We start from the raw sequence: 24321 nt of genomic DNA, 5'->3' as shown, positions 1-24321 counted from the left end.
CGAGCCCCGCGTCAGGCTCTGGGCTGACGGCTCGGAGCCTGGAGCCTGTTTCCGATTCTGTGTCTCCCTCTCTCTCTGCCCCTCCCCCGTTCATGCTCTGTCTCTCTCTGTCCCAAAAATAAATAAACGTTGAAAAAAAAAAAAAAAAGAGTCAGATGCTTAACTGACTGAGCCACCCAGGTGCCCCGGAATAAAAATTTTACAAAGTAATACTTACGCTTTCTACAATCTACTCAAATATTTTCTAGGCTCTTCTATGTTATTTCATTAAAACAACTGCAGATTGGGACCGTCAAAAGTGATTGCACGATCTAAAGAGTCAGAGTCTAGGGGCGCCTGGGTGGCGCAGTCGGTTAAGCGTCCGACTTCAGCCAGGTCATGATCTCGCGGTCCGTGAGTTCGAGACCCGCGTCGGGCTCTGGGCTGATGGCTCAGAGCCTGGAGCCTGTTTCCGATTCTGTGTCTCCCTCTCTCTCTGCCCCTCCCCCGTTCATGCTCTGTCTCTCTCTGTCCCAAAAATAAATAAACGTTGAAAAAAAAAATTAAAAAAAAAAAAAAGAGTCAGAGTTTCTGGTTTGCACGTTCTGACATAATGGACCGTGGCCTCTCCTGCCCCTGGGAGCCCCCCCCCCGCCTCCCCCCAGCAGAACAGGCAGTGAGCTCTGTGAGTTGAGGTGAGGGGTAAGGTGTGGGGGCGGGGCAGGGGGAACCCAGGCTTATTTCTTCCTAAAATAGTTCTTTTGTAGGCACACAGTTTCCAGTCAGTTCAGAAATCCAGTGGCCCTGAAATAGCTGGATCCCAGATCCAAAAAATGATGAGGCTTATGGAAATACAGAGTTTAAAGAAAGACAGTTACAATGAGAAACCCCTCTTCTTTTTTCCCCAATTCCTTACTAATGGATGTTTAGTGCCCCACCCCACTTCCCAGCACCACCACCCCTTACCTCAACACTTCATCTTTTACAGGGTAATTCTAGATGAGTTAGTAAGGTCCGAAGAGGACAAATGGGCACATTGCTAAGAAAAGGGGGTGCCACTTTTGTTTTGGGGACATGGTCATCTTCAAGTTTATGACAGGGCGGGGGGGGGGCAACCTCTACACAGACTCAACAGAAATCCCACAGTTTCAAAAATCCTTCAAACATGATCCCTCTCATATGCCATTTCTCCCTTTCTCATCTCTGCCAACTCCCTTCAGAGCTCAGGGGCTCTACCCATACCTACTAGCCAGTATGGCCACTTGGCGGACTCTTGCCATATGGACAGGAACTGAAGTGAGGCTTGCAACTTGCTTTAGAGGAAATCTGTCCTGGGATCATTCTCTTTTCCATTCCTGAATCCAGCCCAAGTCTGGATGTGGTGGCAGGTGAGGGTAATGCTGTGTGGGATGGCCGAATAATAAAATGCGAAGAACCTGTGCTCATGAGCCCGCACCAGCTGGATTGCTCATTTCAGAATTGGAAAAGGAAGCCAGTGAAATAGGAGAAACCCAAATTCTTCCTTACCTCACTTCTCACTTGTGTGCAACAGCTGCACCATGCTTTCTTCGGCTCCAAATATTAGCACAACTTTACCTACTTGACAAAAGTTAAGAGTATTTTTATTTTTTTAATATTTATATATTTCAGACAGGGAGGGGCAGAGAGAGAGGGAGAGAGAGATCCCAAGCACTGATCCATGCTGTCAGTGCAGAGACTGATGTGGGGCTCGATCTCATGAAGTATGAGATCATGACCTGAGCCGAAATCAAGAGTCAGATGCTTAACCGACTAAGCCACCCAGGTGCCCCAAGTTAGAGTAGTTTTAAATATACTGTTCCATGTAGCCATTACAGTAATTCTAAGGGCAGATAAGCATCTTTTTTTATAGGTGAGGAACTTAGCCTCAGATGGGGCTAATGATGGCTGGGCTAGGTCCACCTGAACACTCAGTCTGTTCATGAACGTTGAGTTGCCATTAAATGAACAGAGCTGTTTGGCAAGTAATGAGTTCTTTGTGCCTGGGGATGGACAAAGGTGGTCAAACATGAGCTGTGGGTATCACAGGAAAGCTTCAAGCACTGGAAAGACAATGGGGCCCGATGGCCCTTGAAATTTTTTCTGAGGTTCCCTTTAATTCTCCGATATTTTAGTGCCTACAACATGGGCTTCTTCCAAACTTTATTTTCTCCTGAGCTTTAGAAGTAAAAGAATATCTGAAGAAGCACATTGCTACAAAGAAGACTAGGTAGAAAAATGCAAAAAGAATCAAATGAAGAGACTCATGAGATTTTTGAGAATCAAGAAAGGCGAAATTTAATTTGCATATAGGTGTAACCCACACCCCACCTGGCAAGTGTTAGGACACATCACAAACCCCTCTGTTAGAATCACAAATGGCAGCAGATTTGCAAAGTTACTGGACACAAACAATACACTTCTCAAAGTAACACATGGGTCTGTCCATCACGCTTGCACACACAAATAAGAAAGAAATACATTTAAATAATTCTTTGCCAAAGAGAGATGAGGATGGTAATCATGTTGCCTCACATTTGGACAGCACTTTACAGATTACAGTCTAACCCATTTTGTCCCGATGACAGCCCTGTGAGGTAGGCAGCACAGGATTCACTCTTAGCTCATTTTGCAGATGAGGAAACTGAGGCTCAAGAAGGCTTCGGCGCTGGCCTAAGGTCTCCCAGCTTGCAGATGTAGATCTGGGCCTAGGACTCAGGGCTAGGGCACCTCGTCCAGCTCTTTTACTACTGACTTTCTAGGGATAGACAAAATGGGCTGTGGAAAAGACACTGGTTCAATATCAAGTAGAACTATTCTTTTTCTTGAGCAGATGAGGTCAAGTACAATCAACCTAATGTTAATGTCATGCTGTGTGGTAGCCAAGATGAATACTTTCCTGAATCATCCATATGTTTATACGTACAACAAAATGGTTTTCTACTTTAGCTTTGCCCTGCCTTAATTTTAAGTCACTCACAGCCATGGAAAAATGACACTATGATTAGATTTCATTGACCCAAGTCTTATTATCAGGATTCATATAGTGGCATCTGTAATCAGTCATTATCTAAACTTACAGTCTGGTATCTTATTGAAATGAAAATGAATCTTGTTCATTTATTCCTTCTGGCTGTGGGCATTAGCCTGGCTCTGTTCTGGCTCTATTCTTTAGTCATAAATAATGTATTATTTATCCCACATAATATATATCCCATATATAATATACTCCATTTCAAAAGTAGTAAAAATGGGAAACTTCACAGGTTAGATTAAAAAAAATATTTAAAGCAAAGAGAATCATTTTTTTCAGGGGGGATAAAATCAAACTTTGAAAAGAAATCTAAATAAAATCCTTTATTTTAAAATAAACATTGATTTGGCAGGGGGGTGGAATAACCCCTCTATTGTATTACTCTTTTCAGTTAAGAATTTAAAAGTGGCCCAGTCATTACCAACCCAAAGTTTTGTGAGAGAAGAGGAACTGGTCCCTCATCATATACTCCAAATTGGAATGTGATGGATTTTTCTCTTCCAAGTTATTCAGTATCTATGAGTTTCATTTGTTTTTAAGCAGTACTTTAACATGTATGAAATCTAACAAAGTAATGGGGGCTTTGTGTGAGAGCCACTCAAAACTATTTCAACAGTAGTTTAAAATTCTCCCTTTAAATTCCTTCAGAGAAACACTAAGGACAAGTGACAACGTTCTACTTCATGCCTAAGTCTGTCACATGATATACTGGCTTAAGTAAGAGATTTGTCCCTGCAGCAAAAGTGGATGTCTTAGTTAATAACCGAAGGCATCCCCTAAAAGCCCCAAGATAATTTCATAGACAGTACATCTGAAAGCATGAAATTGGCTTTTACTTCTGATTTTCTAGGTTAATTTGGTAACAATTCAAGTGTTTGCTATTTGGTTGTGAGAGGCTGACCTGCCTTCTACTCTTAGAGATGGGTCTCATATAATGGAATATAGGCAGACACAGCTGGGAGTGCACACTCCAACAGTAAATACAAAGCTTGCAAGGCAGAAGAGGATGAGTGCTTTAACAATCAGAAGAAGCACTGCAAACTGCTCTTGGGGATTTTAAACGTGACCAAAGTGAGGTTTTTAAAATGCACGTTCTTTTCCCAGATGGTCCAGAAATGGTACAGGTCATGAAAAGGAGCTCCTTGGAGGTGGAGTCCTCACTTTCGCAGCTCCAGCAAAGGCTTCAGACTCCAGAAAGCAGGAAGGACGCATAACTCAGTAAAACGCTAAGGGTCACCATAGCAACTGACAGTGCCCGTGGATGACCACTAGGGGGCGCTTCCAACATTCTGCAGGAAATAGGCGAGAAAGCTTTGTCATTCGTTGAGGAAACCACAGCTCTCCAAAAGGGGAGGAGCCTTTGGAAATTCCTCTAGCTCCCATTTTTCTTTAGTAAGATTGGCTGCAGTGCCTCAGGAACATCTGGGTCAGGGAAATAAGGGTCCAAACTTCCCCGGGAAAGTGCACACAGAGTGACCTCTTCCCCTCTGGAAGACTCTGGGGACCTCAAAGCAGACCGCATGGACGTTTCCACATGTTGTTTTGCCTGAAACTACTATGCGTGTGGTCCTGTCACGGATTTTTCCTGGTTTAGTCCACCTTCCAAGGCTGGTTTTGAGCCAAGAAAGTTAACCTTTATTTTCCTTTTCTTCTGCAAGACCTTGAGGTGCTTGGTGCAATTGACATGTATTAGTTCGAATGCTCAGTTTTTGAACACTGAGACATAAATTGCAAGATATGCATTGTTAGGATCCAAACAACCCATGCTTATCATGCATCAAGGTGCATCAACCTCTTATTTGAAACTAAAGAGAACAGACAAGCAGCTTTTCAAAAAAAGAAAAATAAAGCATCCATAAATAACCCTCCTTGGGTTTAGTGCTACACTGTTGGCTAATATGAGCTATTGAAAATATTTTTGGAATGGTCTTCAAATATTATAAATATTTTCTTTTGCTTACTTGGTATTTCACTATATAGCTATGTACAGAGATGGCGCTTACCATGCAGGAAAAATATACATTCTCCACCTCTATGGTACATTATGAAGGCTAGAATTTCCACTGGGTCTTATGAGCCAGCAAGTTGAATTTATTAGTCAGCCATTAGTTATAACAACATAATTAAAGTGCAAAGAAGGAAGGAAAGCAGCTAGATAGATCAGTTTTTTCATGGTCAGCATTAACATACTTCATGCCTCTAAGAGAAAATGTCAGGTGCAATAGGCTCAGGTAACAATAACTCTGTATCTTTTTCTCTTTCTTCTTTTAAAGCAGAGATCTCCCTGAGAAGAGAAGAGGGAGGTAAACATGAGATAGCCCTATTTCTTCAACAACCAACAATCCTGGGAAGAGTAAGGTCACTTCCCCAGCACACGACAGAAGAACTAAGTCCTGCCCTTAGTTTTCTGATATGAGAGCTGTTGAGTGGTTGGTCCCATTTCCCATACACTTCCAGTACTTTCAGTCATAAATATCCCTAAAGTTAAAAACAAAGATGACCGGGGAAGAACTGTCTACCAACAGCACACAGAAGTGTGGGTTTTAAAAAGAAGATCCCATTAAACAACGTTTTAAAAACACAGCCAGTATTCATAGTGAGCCGAAAAATGGTTTGTATAAATCAGAAAAAGTCCCCACATTACTGCGGGGAGGGTGGTGGGGAACAAGCACAGCAAGGTGCAGTGATAATTTTCAAGGATATCTGATCGCTCAGCCTAAAACCCCCACAGCGCTTGGTGGCCCTCTGTCCTACCCCACAGCTTTCCTGGGGAGGTGTGCAGGCACCTTTTTGCAAACTCCGCACCTGCCTCTCCGAGGGCACTGGCTTCTTGGGCACCACAGCCCCAGGAGGAAGCCCCGCCCCACCTGAAGTCAGCTGCCAGGCAGGAACCACGGGCAAAGCCTATTGAGTTGTTGTTGTTTTTTTTTTTTTTTTAAGTTGCATTCACTTGACTTTCATCACGTCTTTCCTATCCTGTTGCCTAAAAACCAAAAAAGCAGTTTCAGAACATGCCATCCCTCCAATGTAAATATTTAGAATGCACTGAAAACCATGCACATGCTTGTACACTGAAATTGCTCGTGTGGTGGTCCATCCCTGAAGAGGAAGCCTCAGCTTTTCTGGAAGCTTATAATAAAGAAAACGTAACAGAAGCAGTTAAACCCTAGGAGAAAGTTGGTAGTTGTACCCAAGCCAGTAAAGTGCCAGACAAGCAGCTCAGGCCTTTTCCACAGATCTTTGTCCCTGAGTTCTAACGGAACACGGGCAAACTCTGAAATCTACCTTCTTACCTGCTTCATTACAATGGCTACCAGCATCTCCTATATTACATTCCCTTATGAAAAATGTACCATCAGCTTTACTAAGGATCAGTCTTTTCACCTTCCCACCCAAGTCTGAAGCATCTGTCTTTGACCCCAAACAGCTGGGCTTCCCTGGCTGGAGACAGAATTCCAGTTGGGTTCCATCTTCTTCAGTGGACAAAGGAGACTGGCTTTGTCTCTATCCCTGGTCCACACTGCACGGTGGGAGGCATGGCATGCATGGCTCAGTTCTGTCCGTCCCACTTTCCATGAGAATTCTACGGAGTCAGGGGCAAGGCCAGATCTTCAAGCAGGGAGCCGAGGTTCAATTTTTAGTGACAGTTCATACAGCGTATCTTCATCTATGATGAGGGCTTTGTCAAGCAGGTACTGAGTCACCTGGAGGAACAGGGAAATCCGAGCTTTTGGTTCTTACAGAACACCAGTACTCACGTTTTCTGAATGGAATCTGACACAATTAAACATTTTCTCTTAGACACTTAAAAAAATGTTATGTAACTTCTTAAAAATCATGAATATTTTCTCTTTGTAAAAAAAAACCCAACAACAATCACACATTTCCAGTCCTCTCCCAGCTCCTAACCGCAGGCAGCACTGCTATCATGTGGTTTGTATCCTCCAGAGGGTTCTATCTTTCTAGATATTAAATGTACTTAATAGAAATCTTTTTTCTCTCATTAGTGATATCCTACTGTACATCTTCTTCTGGTTTCATCTCTTCACTGTAAGTCCGGGAGAGCCCTGATTACACAGAATGTCAGTACACAGAATGTTAACTGCTATACAGTATTAACCTGTGATCAGAGGTTATTTAATGATCTCTTATTGATGGGTGTTTAGCTGCTGTCAGTATCCCACTATTACCCAATGTGACAGTGAAATACAGTGAAATCCTCCTTAGCACGTTTCCTGTGCTCACTCAGGAATGTTCCTTTGGGACAGACAAAATGAAATGAAATGAAATGACACTAAGATAAAAATGTTGGGGCCTGGAGTATTTCCATGGAAATATTTCTTTAATTTTACCGATATGACTTACATAAGTAAAATTAATAGTCTGATCGGTTCTAGCATATATATCACAATACAGGACACCCCCGCTACCCCACGAAGTTCCCTCTTTCAGCTTCCCAGTCAATCTGCTCCCAGAAGCAGCCACCGCTAGGACTTCTGTTACCAGGTATTAGTTTTGTTGACTCTAGAATTTGAGGTAAGTGTGTGCTTGGTGTCCAGCTCCTTTCACTCAGCATAGTGTTTTGCGGTCCATCCATGCTGTGGCATGTATCATTAGTCTGTCCTGTCACTGCTGAGCAGTGCTGCATGATGTACGTACACCACGTTCGTTTAGCAGTTCATCTGTTTGTGGACACCTGGGCTATTTCCAATTTTTGGCTATTATTAAGAAACGCTATGAACATCTTATACAAGACTTTCAATGAGCATGTTTTCATTTGGATAAACGCCTAGGACAGGAATTCCTGGGTCCTAACGTAGATGCATATTTAATGTTTTAAGAAACATCCGCACAACACAGTTTTCCAAAGTAGATGAACCATGTTCTTCTCACCGGCAACGTAGGAGAAGTCTGGTTGCTCAGTTCGTCAATTTTTAATTTTAAAAGATGATGTAAACTAACCTCCCAAATTGCTGTACCTATAGTATATGAGAGTACCTGGTATCACACACTGTAACTAATGTTTGATATTACCAATATTCTAAAATTTGTGAAAATGATGCCTCAGTATAATTTGCATTTCTCTTCCTTCTCACCAGTGAAGCCGAACTTTTTTCAAATATTTACTGGCCATTTTTGTTCTTATTCTGTGAGTTACCTCACCTGTTCATAGCTTTGCCTATCTTTCTACTGAGTTGTTTATACTTTTCTTACAGACGAATAAGAATACTTTTATTCTGTCTCTTTTACATGTTATAAAATATCATCTCCTCCTCTCCTGGTTTTATTTTTGCTTTTTAAAATAATTTCCTTTTGTCACATAGAAGTTTTTAATTTTGATGCAGCAAGCTTAACCAATCTTGTCTTTTGCAGCTCTTACATTCAATGCTTAAGAAGGTGTTTCTAGGGGCGCCTGGGTGGCGCAGTCGGTTAAGCGTCCGACTTCAGCCAGGTCACGATCTCGTGGTCCGTGAGTTCGAGCCCCGCGTCAGGCTCTGGGCTGATGGCTCGGAGCCTGTTTCCGATTCTGTGTCTCCCTCTCTCTCTGCCCCTCCCCCGTTTATGCTCTGTCTCTCTCTGTCCCAAAAATAAATAAAAACGTTGAAAAAAAATTAAAAAAAAAAGAAGGTGTTTCTAATCTACAGGTCATGAATATTTTGTCCTATATTTTATTCACATAATTTAATATTTCTTTTTACATTTAGATAATGAGCTCATCTGGATTTTTTGTGTGTGTGAATGGTAGCAGATGGAGAGCCAAAATTCCTATTCCATTTACTTGAATGGTCAATTTCTTTCTGGCACTTTCTGTAAATGCCTCCTTTATTCCATATTAGATTTTCATATAGACAAATCTCCATCTTGACGGTCTCCCACTCCACTGAATTTGTATTCCTGCACCAATATAGTCCTGTTTTATTCACTATAGTTTTAAGACATGTGTCTGTATCTGGTAGGGAAAGCTCTTTCTTATTCTTCTTATTTTTCAAAAAATCCTTGTCTGTTTTTCTTTTTTTTTCCTAAGCTTCCTTATGGGTTTCAGGATAAGTCTTTATAAGTCTTATAAAATAATAAGGAAAAACTGGCTTTGAGTTATATGGGAATCTTCTGTACTATTTTTCTGTAAAGCTAAAATGATTCTAAAAAATAATATCTATTAAAAATGAAAAAAGGAAAGGGAAGGGAAGACCAGCTGTGGCTGGGATAGAGAAAGAAAGGGGGTCTATAAAGTGAGACGAGTCTTGAAAAATGAATAAGGGCCATGTAATGTAACACTTCTTGGACACATCTAGACCTTTTCTTTCTTTATCCTAAGAGCAATGAAAAACCTATAAAATATTTTATGCAAGGGACAAACATATTTTTACCTTGTGTTTCAGAGAGTTCTATCTGACTGTAATTTGTAGAATGGATTTTACATCCTAGAGTGAATGCAGGTAGACCAAGTAACAGATATTGGTAGCTTGGACCAGGGTGGTGGTGTAGACACATTAATGAGAAATATAAAATACACAATTGCTAGAACTTGATAAATTGGGTGTTCTTTTTGCCTGCTTTCTTTCTCTGTCTCTCTCTTTTCCTCTTTCTTTCCTTCCTTCCTTCTTCTTTCTCAGAGTTGCCAAAGATTTGTCTGTTTTATTGGTCTTTCCTGTGAGTCAGCTTTTGGTATTATTGATCAACTTTACCACTGTTTCTAATTCATTAATTTCCGCTTTTCTATTTATTAATTCCCTTAACAACCACACAGTATTACCTTTGACTGATGGTCTATTCGATAGCAAGTCTGCTGGAACTGGCGTATCTCTCTGATGATGTGTGATATCTAATAAAGAAACAATAACAACGAAAGCAAAGCAAAAGGATTGCATCACATTCTTCTGGGCCCTACCCACAAGCAGTCAGGCATTTTCTCCAGTGAAGTGTTGGAGCCGTGCCCTATCATTCTCTATGCCCAGGGGTTTCTTGCCCTTCAAAGAGTCACATGAAATGTAAACGGCAAGAAGACATTGCATTCACAATCAGAAGAACAGGTAGCACCGGGTGACCTCAGGTTCAGCAGGTGGTTTACCTCAGGTGGTAAACTCTGGGTGTTATTTTCCTGGGCTCCTTGCTTCTAACTTGGTGCTCAGAACCTGGTTGTCCAGCACAAAGCTTTCAGCGCCTATCACTGCTCCATCTTAGAGAGTCATCCCTGGAGTTATTCCCCACCCCTTTGCCCACAATGCAAGCTGCAACACCCCTGCTGACAATCAGCCACATCACGTATTAAACCTGATGGCCCCCAACTCTTTCACCTCAAAATGAAAATGCAAACAGTAACCTCCATGACTTAGCCTCCCTCTTCTCTATAAGCCATTGAAGTCATCAAAATAGGCTGATTATGAAATTACTACCTACCATTCTCATTTTGGAGAAATTGACAAGGCCTTCCTCAGTAAAGTTTGGTGTTCCTTCTTCAATAAATGCTAGGTCTGTCAGGTACATCCCCAGATAAGGAACAGCTGGGGGGTTACAGCTGCAAAACCAAGGAACACTGTTCTCAAGCTCATTCACAGAAATATCGAATTCCCTCCCCTGTTTAACAGGATGTAGTATACTGCTTCAATCCTGAAGAATAAAGTCTTTTAATCCCATCTTCAGAAGCAGTCTCCTGATATTAAGAGTTTTAAATACATCTCACAATAGACTATAATAGAAAATTACAGCCCATACTTTACAATGTGTTTGAGACAATGGTGCGTTCAAACAATAGGATGCCTTACAGACAAATACAAAACAGGTGCTGGCAGTACTTGGAAACTAGCCATTTGAGCATGTAGGAACCCCCTGAGCCCTCACCTCCTTAGAGTATAAACAGGAAACTTTAAAGAACTGGGTAGAAAAATCAATGTGATTAGAGCTTGTAAAGCTTGCGTTCTGATTTAGTTAGTATTTCAGTGTTTTAGAAGGTATAGACTTAATTAATATCACGACCGCACACTACATAGATGCCTTGTGTTTGGTTTTTGAGGGGGGTGCACTTGGTCTTCTCAGAGTCAAGAGTGAGGCCATGGACTTTTGGACCAGAGACAACTGGGTCTGAGTCCCAGTATGACCACGTACTGAGTGATGCTGGTCAACCTCTATGAACCACAGTCTCCTCATCTGTAAAATGGAGACAATAAAACTTATCTCTTTAGTTCACTGTCAGGCTTAAATCAGACACATGGAGCACTATGCATGGCGTCTGTCATAGAGTAAGGATCTGGTGTAGTTCTTCTACTGCTGTTGTTGTTCCTACAAGTCTTCTGTTTGCTTATGGCATCACAGGACTAACGTTTTCCAGAGCAAGTCAAGTATGTGCAGTAGATCATAAGAAAACCAGCTGCAGGAGAACAGGTTCTATTCTCTCTCTCTCTCTCTCTCTCTCTCTCTCGGTCTGTCTCAGGAGACAGTAATGACCCAGCAATAAAAGGCCACAAATACATAACAATAATTAATAGGTCCTAGAATATTTTTGAAAAGTCACAAGAAATCATGTGCTGTGCTTAGATTAATAAATATCAAACCAAGAAACTTCTTATAGTAAAACATGTTTGATTTTATAGTAAAAGCTGGCGATGTTTTCTTCTTGCTTGGGACAGTCTACATGCCATGAGTATATCCACAAGACACTGTATGCATAGTATTTCAAACGAAAAGAAAAATAAGGAAAATATCTAGATGATGGAAGTTATTTCCCATTTGTTTTTCTTTTCAAAGCAAAGTAGGAGGCAGGCCACTATGTGTATATTGTAAACATTATTTAAATATATTTTTGCATTATGAATAACTTAATAATTAAAATAAACATACTTTTTAAGGGTTTCTCTGAGATTTTTAAATCTTCCTTCAGATGAAACAGTCTTCTGAAGTTTGTCCATTAGAGCTTTTGTCTAGAAAGAAACAAATAAATTAGTATGTCATGAAAATTTTCCTATGTTTTGACAAGACAGGTAGGGTTACCAAAAGATGCTCAATTCCCTTCTACAGTGGCTGGGGCTGACACCTTTGTCAGACTGTTGTTATGTGACAGACATGGGGCGTTATGGTTAAATTTCATGTTAAAAAAAATAACATGTGGAGAAGAGAAAGTGACTACACTGCTCATTTAGCCAAAAAGAGGAAAATCCATAGAAAAAAATTGCAATGGCACAAGAAACAGGGATTTAAGGAATTGACAAAGCACTGTTGAATTAGGGAACCTTAAAGGAGAGGTCTCATGTCAGGTGGTTTTCAGGGTGAATCTTTCTGCGTGTTAATTTCCAAATTATCAAAACACAGACTTGGTTGCTTGGCTATCTTCTTCTACAAACCCCTTGTTTTGTGATCATAGTCATCAACTTGTTAGAGAAGTATAACTGATGTTTGCCAAGAAATAAAACTGTTGTCGACATTGATCTGGAGTCTCTTCCACGGACATGGGAGAATGGTAGGGTGGCCCTTGGGGGTGATGACCCACCCCTGGTAACACCCATGCCCAGGCAAGGGAGCAGGGACACTTGGAATGCCCAGGCTGGGACCCCTCAGAGGACTCTGCCTCAGTCTGGGGAGGAGCTGCACGCTTCAGGAGAGCTTTCAGAATGACTCAAAGGGCTGCCTTCCTCATCCTGCTTCCTGAGGACTCTGAAAGAGGACAGCCAGCAAGGTCTGGGCAGGGGTGGAGGGATAGGAGGGGGCTGGGCTGGGCTGGGCAGGCCTCCTGCCTGGCCCAGAGCTGGCCTTGGGTGAAAGAAGCTGCAGAAATATAGTCTGTCCTATAGCCACAGAGCAGATTCAGTGGGCTTTATAGTGCACATTTACCAGGCCTTCTGGATGTCGCCCAGACTGGACTCAGATCTGAGGAAGAGACAGCTACAGAGCAGACAGTATGACGAGAGCATCTGGAGCAGGGCATATCTGCAACCAGGCACTACCTGTTGTGACTAGACTGAGGTCCTGGGCCCCAGAGGACAGTCCATCACCCATCCTAAAGCCCCTTTAGATGATACATACATATGTGATTGAAATGGTATTTAATTTATTATGCCTATTTAATGCCCCTACAGGTAGTACATTCAAATTTGAAAAAAAAAAAAAGATTTTAATATTAGTCTTATCACCCCTATTCCTTAGTCCATTATCTCTGAAGCTGCATCCTGTCAAACACACAAATATCACTTAAGTCAACTATGGGGAAGGCCTAACGTTTCCTTCTTTTTCTCTCAAGTTTTTAAATTCCAGTTAGTTAACATAAAGTATAATATCAGTTTCAGAGGTAGAATTCAGTGATTCATCACTTATACACAACACCCAGTGCTCATCACAAGTGCCCTCCTTAATACCCATCACCCGTTTAACCCACCCCCACCCCGCCCACCTTCTCTCTAGTAAGCCTCTCAGTTTGTTTTCTGTAGTTTAGTCTGTTTTCTCTTTGCCTCTCTCTTCCTGCCCCCTCCCCATATTCATCTGTTTTGTTTCTTAAATTCCACATATGAGTGAAATCATTCAGTATTTGTCTTTCTCTGACTGACTTATTTTGCTTGGCATAATACTCTCTAGCTCCACCCATGTCTTGCAAATGGCAACATTCCATTCTTTTCTATGGCTAATATTCTATTATATATAATATACCACATCTTCTTTTTCTATTCATCAGTTGATGGACATTTGGGCTCTTTCCATAATTTGGCTATTGTAGATAATGCTGCCATAAACATCAGAGTGTATGTATCCCTCCGAAACAGTATTTTTGTATCCTTTGGGTAAATACCTAGTAGGGCCACTGCTGAATCATAGGCCTAATGTTTTCTTAAAGAAGATTTAAGAATCCCTTGGTACCAACTTCAGATGAAAAAGAAATGGGGGAAAGTGAATGAAAGAGAAGGCAGAGGAGTGACTTACTGACCTCGAGGAAATGTGACAATGTGTGTGACAGGATAATATGCTCTTTGTGTCTAATGCCCAATGGCTAAGGCCAACATTGTCTTAGGGGGAGGCAAAAGCTAGCCACAACAAGGGCATCAGTGTCCAGCTTTTCGATTCTGATAAAGCTGTCTGAAACCCGTTTTAAAAACAGTATTTCAACAGCCATCATAACAGAAATCTCTCAAAAAAACTAGGAAGAGAGGATAGTTTCCTCAATTTTATAAAAAGCATTTACAAAACACCTACAGCTAGCATTATCCATAATGGTGAAAAACTGAATGTTTTCCCCACAAGGATGAAGACAAGGAAAGTATGTCTTTTCTCACCACCCTAATTCAACATAGTATTGGAAGTTTAGCCAGAGCAATAAGGCAAGAAAAGGAAATAAAAGGCATATGAATTAGAAAGAAAGAAATAAGACAGATCCTATTTACAAGTGACAATTGTCTATATAGAAAATCCGAAGGCATCTACAAAAAAGCTCCTAAGACTAATTAGTGAGTTTAGCAAGGTTGCAGATACATCACCAACATAAAAAAAAAAAAAAAAAAAATCACATTTGTATATACTAACAATGAACATGTGGAAACCAAAAATAAAACCACAGTAATATTTAAAATTTCCCCACAGAAAATGAAATATTTAGGCATAAATCTAACAAAACATATACAGGACTTTGCATGCTGAAAATTTCAAAATGCTGGTTTAAGAAAGCCTGAAGAAATGGAGAAACATACTGTGTTTGTGGACTGGAAAATTCAACATAGTAATAAGACTCAACATTGGTTTAATGAAATTTCAATAAAAATGTCAATAAAGGGGCACTGGGTGGCACAGGTGATTAAGTGTCTGACTTTTGATTTTGGCTCAGATCACGATCTCACGGTTCATGAACTGGGCTCTGTGCAGACAGGGCGGAGCCTGCTTGGGATTCTTTCCCTCCCTCTCTCTCTGCCCCTCCCATACTTGATCTCACTCTTTCTCTCTCAAAATAAATAAACATTAAAAAAATCTCAATACAGTTTTTTTAGACATAATTTTTTTTACTAAAATTTATATGGAAAGTCATAGCACCTAGAGTAGCTAAAATAATTTTGAAACGGAAGGATAAAGTGGGAGGAATAGAGAAAGAACTCTCAGATCTCAAAGGTGAGAAAAAAATCCAATTAAAAAATAAGCTGCAGACATTTCATTGAAGAGAATAAACAGATGGTAAACTAGCATATGAAAAGATGTTTAACAACATTAGCCATTAGGAAAATGCAAATTAAAACAATAATGAGATATCAAAAGGGCTAAAATAAAAAACTGTGATAACACCAAATGTGGGCAAGAATTTGGAGAAACTAGCTCACTCATACTTGGCCGATAGAAGTATAAAGTGGCGCAGCCACTCTGGAAAAGAATTTGACAGTTTCTTATAAAACTAAACACACAATAACCATATGATCCAGCAACTGCACTCTTAGGCATTTATCCCAGAGAAACAAAAAGTTATAGTCACACAAAACCTATACATGAATGTGCACAGCAGTTTTATTTGTAATAGCCTCAACCTGAAAATAATCCAGATGTTCTTCAAGGGGTGAATGGCTAAAACGTCCTGTATTTATACCATGAGTACCACTTAGCATTAAAAAGAAACTAAATACTGATACATGTAACACCATGAGTGGATCTCACGGGAATTTTTAAAAAGGCAATCTCAAAATGTCATACACTGTATGATTCCACTTATATAATGTTCTTGAAATGACGAAATTTTATAGAGATGGAAAACAGATTTTTGGTCGCCAGGAGTTAGGGAGGGGCAGGGAGGAAGCGGCTATGGCTATAAAAGGGTGGCAGGAGGGATCCTGGTACCAAAACTGTGTTGATCTTGACTACTGTGGTAATAAAAGGGCATAAATGTAAATACACACAGACACAAATGAGTGTATGTAAAACTGATGGTTTGAAGGAGGTGAGTGGACGTTTCCAATGCTAACCTCGTGGGTGGGATATGTTTATACTTACACAAGAGTTTACATCGGGGGGCAATTGGTGTAGGGTATAGGGGATTTCCATTATCTTTTACAAACTGTATGTGAACCTACAATGATCTCAACATATAAAGTGTTTTTTAAAAAACAGTACTTATAGAAGCTGTGGCTTTTATTTGCAAGGTCCAGGCTTTGTTGACAGAAAAAAGAATTTGCCTCTGGCACCAGTAGGATGTGGAGGAGTCTGGAAAATTCCCCCAAGGCCCTTTGACAGGCCCAAGGTAGCTGTCTGCTAATAAAGGAGTAAGCCTGCCCACCACGGATCACCAAGGGCAGGGAACCTTGTAGGAAAGGAAGGACACACCCGATTTCAGAGGACCAGCAGAGCCAGTGAGAGCTGAAGGGCAGGTGAGCTCAGCTAAGCCCTCAATCGCTGCGGCCCTTTGATGGGCAGACCAGGCAGACCATACATACACCTGACATAGGCAATTCACGGCAGCCCACACCCAGTGACCGGCTAGCAGAAGGCTACAATAGGTGGGTGCACACAGCCTCCCTCAAGCCCGGAGGAGCCCTTCCCAACACCCACCAACACCCAGGGAGAAAGCCAGGAGAAAGGGCATGGAAGAAACTGATTTCATTTGCACATTGAAAATATTGAATGAAAATGAACAAACTGAATCCAGTTAAATGAAAATTAAGAGGGTTTTCTGTACATCTGAGTCATTATGCCAAAACTTTACTATATAAAGGACAAACAAAAAAAAGTGAACATTGAGGTCCTAAGGCATTCATACCCTTGCTTTGGGGAGAAAGAATGGATCTGCAGGACATCTCTGTGTTCACTCGGAATCAACGTATGTTCTCCAAATAATTTTGGAAACAACTCCAGTCAACTACACTGTTTGAAGTTGTCCCAAATATGTTATAATGAATGTTTTGGGTTGTATTTGCTTTTCTAAATTAACCAATTAGAAGTGCACATGAGTGGAATCAATTAAGTGGTAAGAACGCAGTAATTACCCGCACTGGCACCTTTCTTTGGCAACTGAGCTGCTCGATTCAGTTAATTATTTCCTCATTAGTAATATTTCTCTTGGCTCTTGTCTCCCGGCCTCTCCTCTCGGCAGCGGGATGTGTCACACGCTGGTGCTCACCTGCTTGGACACCTTGGCCCAGGTTTTCTTCAGCCTATAGATGGCACTTCGGTTTAAGGCCGAGGTGATCTCCAGCACGCCATTGTAGTTGTGCAGGCATCGGCAAATGTCCGCCACTGCCACCCACTTCTCTATTGCGTTGGCACGGGAGCTGATATCGGCATAATTCATTATCTGGGAGGCCACCAGGTTGCTCATCTGAGACAGTGGAAAAGCCAAGAGAGACCAGCCAAGAGTCAAAGCAATGCATTCAGGCAAAGTGCCTAATTTACCCACGGAAATGTCAGGAAAGCAGGGTGCTGAGGGACAGGGAGATCACAGTCCGTATTTAGATACCAATCTTCTGAAAAGACTGAAGTGTATAGTAATAATAACAAGAAACTAATGGGAACCTGTTCATCCTCAGAGTGAACAGGAGGGGTTGTTTGGAATCAACATGTTGGGAGGAAAGGATCACTTTTTTAATCAGTAATTTTGATGAAGGAGTTATTTCCAGTAATTGAGGAAATGAAATAGAATAAGCTGATCCTTGAGGAATGGCAATCTTCGCTAATTACGGGTTTCACTTTTGTGGGGGAAGGTGCTTTCCACATGCTCCTTCGCCCCCAACATGTGGGGACCAGGAAGCTCCAGTTATCACGGGAAAGAAAACACATTTACCCCCAATCAAATCAAATTCTAACCCAATACACTTTGAAGCCAGACACATTTAGGGAGAGGGGAAGAGAGAACATTTATTCCTTTTTATCTCGCTGGACTTGTTTCCATCAGAGTTAATAGGACTTACAGTTTCAAGGCTAAATACTGTAATTCTATTAATTGAAACCAAGAGAAAAAGAGGCAGCAACTGAAGCAGCTCAATATTTAGAATATGGAAAGGAAAAGAACAGCTTAGGACTGATGACTAACAGAGAACATAGGATATGTAATCTTACATCCATACACTTAATCTAGTGGGTATACCCATTCTTTGACCATTCCATAGGTATGTTAGATCTCACAGTGCCTCAGAATTATCATTGTATATATTCATTAAAAATTTTTTTGTACTGAGCTCCTAGACAAGGCCTTCTTTTAGGTTCTCAAAACAGGACCAAATAAATGAGAATACCTGATCTCAAGGCACTGAGCCTAGTTAGGCAGCAAGGTGAAGGGAGACAGACATAAACAAGTAAATATCACATAGTGAAATGCAAAGCTAGGTCTGCATGGAGGGGTTTGAGAACATGGAGGTAGCATGGGGCATTTGGCCAAGTACAGAGGAGGCTTCCAGAAAGAGGTCATGCCTGCACAGAGTCCTAAAGGCTGACCAGGAGTTAGCCACTGCTTTCCATCAAAGGAGAAGAGCATTTGGAAAGGGACAGAGGTAGAAGGCACGGTGTAACAGAGGATCTTGCAGGCATCTGAGGAGCACAAAGAAGCCATGAGAGGCACAGACGCCAGGTAAGCAGGGCTCCTGTAGGCCTGGTTGAGCAGCTGGGACTGTATGCTGAAGGTGAGAGGAAGCCACTGGCAGAATTTTGTTATGAAAACGGTATAATTAATTGGTCTTCCAGAAAGGTAACTTCTGTGACACTGTATGAAGAAGGGACTTGGGGGACAAGGAGATGGCAGGGGCGATAGTGAGTTAGGAGCTCCTAAAGAAAATGATGAAAAATCAAATCACGGTCATGGCAGTGGGAAAGAAGGGGAAAAGAAGGGTCTGGGAAATATGTAGATTTAGGGTTCACTAATATGTTCGGGAGCGAGATGGGATGGGTAGCAGAGAAGGAGTCAAAGATGACCTCTAGATTCTATGCTTGGATGAGTGAGCGTGTGGTCTTGGCCACTACCCAAGACTAAGAATAAAGCATCAGATGTAGAAGTAGGCTTGGCAGGTCTGGGAGGTACCAATGAATGATAAGTTCCATTTGCAATCTGTTGAAGGCACAAAATGAGTGGCCATCCTGGTAGACACATGAGAGTCTGGAGCCTGGGAATGAACTTCTGATTTGATTGTTTGTTATATCCCAAGTGTATGTAGGCACAGACAATACAGGCTTGTTTTCTACAGCAGGGGCTCTGCTTCTCAGACAGTAGCCTACAGGGGCCATGTGTCCTGTCCTTTAGGCACCGGGGCCACGGACGCTCATCATGAGATAACATTCACTCAGTGTATATGCAGTCTGCATGTACCCTGTGCAAAATACCATCTCGGGAATTTGTTGTTGTTTTGTATTTTGATTCTGGATGACTTATTAATTTACCTACAGGGATCCTGATAGTCTTCTTCTTCTTTTTTTTTAACATCATCATTATTCCTTTTACTGTAATCTAGTAGAACTGGAAAGGGAGCCTTCCCTTTGCCTAGATAAGCCTGAAGATACTCCCACATATGTGGTTCTGCAAAAGGACTGAGATGATTAGAACAGAACCAGTTAGGAGTTAGGAGTTGGTGGGTTTAACAGCAAGGCCATCTTACTGCTAGAGAAAAGCAGAGCCGGGAGATGGACTGACAGCTGGTCAGCAGTGTGCACAGTTACAGCAACACTGTAATTATGCTCAAAGGGGTCCCTTCCAAGCCTGGAATGCATATGTGCTGAATGTTCAGTAATAATGAGGGTGATCTGTACTAACCCAACCTTACTGTCACGAGCACCCCTGGGAACCGGTGACACATGTGCTATTAGAACTAGTCAGTGTATGACCATGAAGTAATGATGATTATGCTAAAATAATAGCAGCGACCTATGCATTATTGAGCACTTGCCAGACTTAGGTACCACCAAGAGTGAACCTCATGTCTGGAAGTTAAATGGAACTTATTACACTTGGAGCTCTTAGAGAAGATATAAGCTTTTTTTTTTTTTTTAACATTTCATCAGTTCTGTTTTAGAGAAGGAGTCTTAAGACCCTGACTCATCTTCCTACAACATGCCCACATTTTATTTTTATGGCTACTCACATCATTGAAGTGCTGGCTGGTTTTCATAATGTAAGGTGTTCTTTCATTTTTATCCAGCTTCATCCACCCCTGCCCAAGAAATTCTCTGTAAGTTCAAAACAGAACACAAGACCAATTTAGTTTCTTAAATGGTGGCTATGATCCTGAACAATGAGTATGATTATTATATACATTAACTTTGACATTGCCCAACATCTAGTGCTCCTTACCGACTCAAATGAATTTTTGCTCATCTCTAGCATTTTACCACTCGATGTCAAAAGAAAAAGATTTTTCAATTTCCACCTTTTTCTTAGAAGAGTTTGAACTTTGTAAGGATTACGATCATTATAAAAACTTCTCTGAAAGTGGTAAACAATGGCCAACACAGAAGGAATAAGTACTAATTCAGAAACCAAGACTATTTTCACTGGATCAGCTTTAAAAAATCTTAAGCTTTGGGGAGCCTAGGTGGCTCAGTCAAGTTAAGCATCTAACTTCAGCTCAGGTCATGATCTCACAGTTCATGACTTCGAGCCCCACAAAGGTCTCTGTGCTGACAGCTCAGAGCCTGGAGCCTGTTTCATATTCTGTCTCCCTCTCCCTCTGTTCCTCCCCACTCAAGCTCTGTCTCTCTCTCTCAAAAATAAATAAACATTAATAAATAAATAAATAAATAAATAAATAAATAAATAAATATCTTAAGCCTTAGCAGAAGGTCCAAAAAAATCCATCACCACCAAAAACGTTAACCAAGAACAACAGGTCTTCCTCCACTTTGCTCTGATATTCTCCAGGACAATGTCAATTCCACGGGCAGGGATTTTCCTTTATTCTCCCCAGAGCCCAGAACGGTACACATGGTAAAGGCTGAATAAACAAACACTGTTGTTACCACTTCATGTAGTGAAGGCAGTTACAGGGGTGGGAGCTCAGCCTGGTGGAAGGTCTTTCTTCAGAATAACATCCCTGCTCCTTCACTTCACCCATGAGCAGGCCACCAGATCACAGCAAGCAAGGGACAATCAAGCTGGAGCATACAGGGATTATTTTGTATAGGCATTAAAAAAAATAACCTGAAATGCAATTACTCTGACACAGTCTTAATCCAGAAATGTTGGCTGAGTCCCTGCAAAGGGTTTTTTGTTCCTTCATGTTCCTGCAAGGCTGTTGGACATAAAGGTGTGCCAGTTCCACAGACAAAAATAATTGGTAGATGTTCCCATCAGCAGGGTGGGGACAGAGAAGAGAAGAGAGGAAGGGTCCCAGGAAGGGTCCCAGGAAGAGACCACCCATGGGTGTTCAGCCTTTCTCTTTCTCTTCCTCCACAGAGGTCATGTTCATCTCCCCACCAAATCCCCACTGCACTAGAGGGGAGTCAGGAGGTGGGGCGGGGGGGGGGGGAGAGGTACTGTGGTTTCTAACTCAAGTCTTCACTCCAGTAGTCACTGGTTCATTTGTAGAGCCAACAGGCCACATTCCTTCCCTCCATCCCCTGCCCCGCTTGTTCCTGGGTAGAGAGGCGGGGAGGGGAAGAAGATAAAACACATAAAAGAAAAGTCTGCAGGGGCATCTCCTGGCCTCGCCCCTTATGCCTCTCTGACACAGCTGCAGCTCTGACCACCCATCGCCATACCTGACTCTCCATCATCACGATGTCCTCTTTTCTACATACAACATGGGTCACCGTTCATATCTCATGCCCAGCCCCTGCTTTACCGGCAATTTAGCTATTTCACAGAGGACATGTGCCAACAGTTGTCATTTGTCCAGACAAAGGCCTTGTTTGTGGAGCTATGGATTGTTACAGCTTGAAGGGGTCTAAAGGCCCTCTTCATCCACTACATGGTGATACTGATGCTCGTTACTTGGCAGCTCATGCGGCACGTCTATGCTCCACATGCACCCCGTGCAAAGCTGTCTTGGGAATCTATGCTGCTGCAGTGTCTCAAAGCTCAGCAATACTTGTTGGCTCGTGGAAGTGGGTGAATAGTTGTAGCAAAATGTATAGCTTCACCCAACATCGGTGCTTCTCAACGTATTGTCTTAGATCACGCAATATTGTCTGGGATTCCCACTGAAAATGCAGTTTCCTGGGCCTCAAGCCTCCTAGAATCACAAATCTCAGAAGGAGGTATCTAGGAATGTACATTTTTAATAAGCTTCCCAAATGATTTTAGACACCATGAAGTTTGAGAACCACTGTTACAGCCATATTGAGGTTTCTATAATGCAAGGATGTGAGAATACGAAGAAATTCACATTCCACAGGAACTACAGAACATAGAGAAACACAAGAGTGACCATCTTGATAGTCCTCAGTGTTGCCAAATCAATATTTCTAGAATAAACTGTGACCAAAAGGCATTCAAGTGGGACCAAACCATTGTAAGATTAAGACTCACACCTCTGTGCACACACATCTGCCTTAGGAATAATGGCGGCTCTAAGCCCACAAGTCCTGCCTGAGGGAGGCTGCAGCCGTGAGGGCCACACTCACTCGTAGGGAATGCTTCTGAAAATGATGTGGTCCAGGAGGGTGATCTGCTCAGCCAGCTCCATGGCTGACAAGGTCTCAAAGCACTCAGCCTTCGGACAGTCTGTCTGCAAGAGAGGAAGGTGGGAATGAAACACACCGAGAGCGAGGTGCCCAGCAGCTCAAGGCAGCTGCTCAAGAACAAAGTCCATCACAGATTGGGGCTACAAAGAAAATGGCAAAAAGCTCAGAAACATCAGCCAACATTAATATCATGGACCAACAGCTAAACCCCAAGTCGAATTTAGTTCATCTCACAGTGCTTCATTGGTAGAACTACCGTTGAGCATCCAGGTATCAGTTATGGGCAAGTTGTTTGCCTCTGAGAAGCAGTTTGCAAATAATCATGCTGAATAAGACCATGGCTGGACTTACCAGTTGAATTATATCCTCTAATTTTAGGTGGATGTCATCCTGATCATCTTGTGAAAGGGCCCTAAAAAATGAAATCAAAGTATCATCCATGGAAAGAAACATGCCAGGAACAAAATGACAACATGCACTTGGTTCTCCCTGGGTGGGAAGCTGAGGGGTTCGGGTCCATGAGGCTGTGCTGCCAGCTGGAGCCTGCAGAGACATAAGCTGGAGACAGGAGGTCAAGGAAACAGAAAAACACACACGTTAGAGGCACAGGAAGATCATAGAGAGAGCTGGCTTATATCGAGGAGCCAACTTGTTACACACAAGGTTGTAAATAAAACATCCATAATCGGGGCGCCTGGGTGGCTCAGTCGGTTGAGCATCCGACCTCGGCTCAGGTCACGATCTCACAGTCCGTGAGTTCGAGCCCCGCATCGGGCTCTCTGCTGACCGCTCAGAGCCTGGAGCCTGTTTCAGATTCTGTGTCTCCCTCTCTCTCTGACCCTCCCCCGTTCATGTTCTGTCTCTCTGTCTCAAAAATAAAAAATAAACGTTAAAAAAAAATCCATAATCAAGGTGAACCCGAGCGTGAGCTGGTGTGCTCTGCACTACCGAGAGGATCCAGGCTGTGAGTTCAAGTATCCTGCGATCCCATCAGTCAGAGATTCCAATGGGCCTGAGTGCCTCATCCACACTCCTCTAGCTCCCACCCTGGCCCTTCCGTGCTGATGCTGAGGCAGAGGACCCCCTCCCCGTGCACATGTAGACAGAAGCTCAGAGAAGTTCCTGGTTGGCAAGAATCTGAACAGTGCAAAGCAGAAGCCAGCAGGTAAACTCTTTTCCCTTGATTCCCAGATGGACTTTCCCAAGATGCATTTGGTGCTATATCCCCACACACAGAGTTATTCAGCTCTCAGTATTTTTTTTCAGTGATGAATGACTGAATAAATACATAAGTTAATGAATCCTGAAGTGGGTGTGGGTTTCAGAGTGGGAGTGACATTTCATGTCCAACAGAAGTTCAGAGTCCAGGAGAATTATACTGATTACATAACTTACCATCTGGGCCAAGCATTTTAAGCCTTCCAAAATGAAGACACAATCACATATTAAAAATACTGAAATATTTAAACAGTCCCAAACCATGTAGCCTGTCTGCTGTAGGCAGGTAGTTTTAAAAGAAATAATGGGGGCACCTCAGTAGCTCAGTTGCTTAAGCGTCTGACTCTTGATCTTGGCTCAGGTCATGATCTCAAGTTTCATGACTTCGAGCTCCATGTCAGGCTCTGTGCTGACTGTGTGGAGCCTGCTTGAGATTATCCCTCTCCCTCTCTGCCCCTCCCCTGCTTGCACATGCTTGCCCTCTCTTTTGCTCTCTCTCTCTCTCTCAAAATAAATAAATAAAC

General features: G+C 42.1%; 1 protein-coding gene across 2 annotated transcripts in view; it reads right to left on the bottom strand.

Moving 5' to 3' along the window:
• Positions 1 to 6319: 6319 nt before the first annotated feature.
• RASGRF2 (Ras protein specific guanine nucleotide releasing factor 2) overlaps positions 6320 to 24321 on the bottom strand; it is a 237149-nt gene continuing 219147 nt past the window's right edge. For both annotated transcript variants that reach the window (XM_047070691.1, XM_047070764.1), the window contains 8 exons: positions 22931 to 22991; positions 22520 to 22623; positions 20041 to 20125; positions 17097 to 17294; positions 11867 to 11946; positions 10430 to 10547; positions 9786 to 9854; positions 6320 to 6735 (listed from right to left, as the gene is read on the bottom strand). In XM_047070691.1, the coding sequence (XP_046926647.1) occupies positions 6643 to 6735; positions 9786 to 9854; positions 10430 to 10547; positions 11867 to 11946; positions 17097 to 17294; positions 20041 to 20125; positions 22520 to 22623; positions 22931 to 22991 (808 nt within the window). In that variant the 3' untranslated portion in view covers positions 6320 to 6642. The remainder of the gene's footprint in view (positions 6736 to 9785; positions 9855 to 10429; positions 10548 to 11866; positions 11947 to 17096; positions 17295 to 20040; positions 20126 to 22519; positions 22624 to 22930; positions 22992 to 24321) is intronic.

Source organism: Lynx rufus, unplaced genomic scaffold, assembly GCF_022079265.1.
Source record: "Lynx rufus isolate CCGP_SWC_20201006 ecotype Redwood Valley unplaced genomic scaffold, mLynRuf1.p SCAF_1, whole genome shotgun sequence".
In the NCBI taxonomy this organism is placed as follows: Eukaryota; Metazoa; Chordata; class Mammalia; order Carnivora; family Felidae; genus Lynx; species Lynx rufus.
Note: the sequence above shows the minus strand (reverse complement) of the source record. Positions and strands in the feature narration are given on the sequence as shown.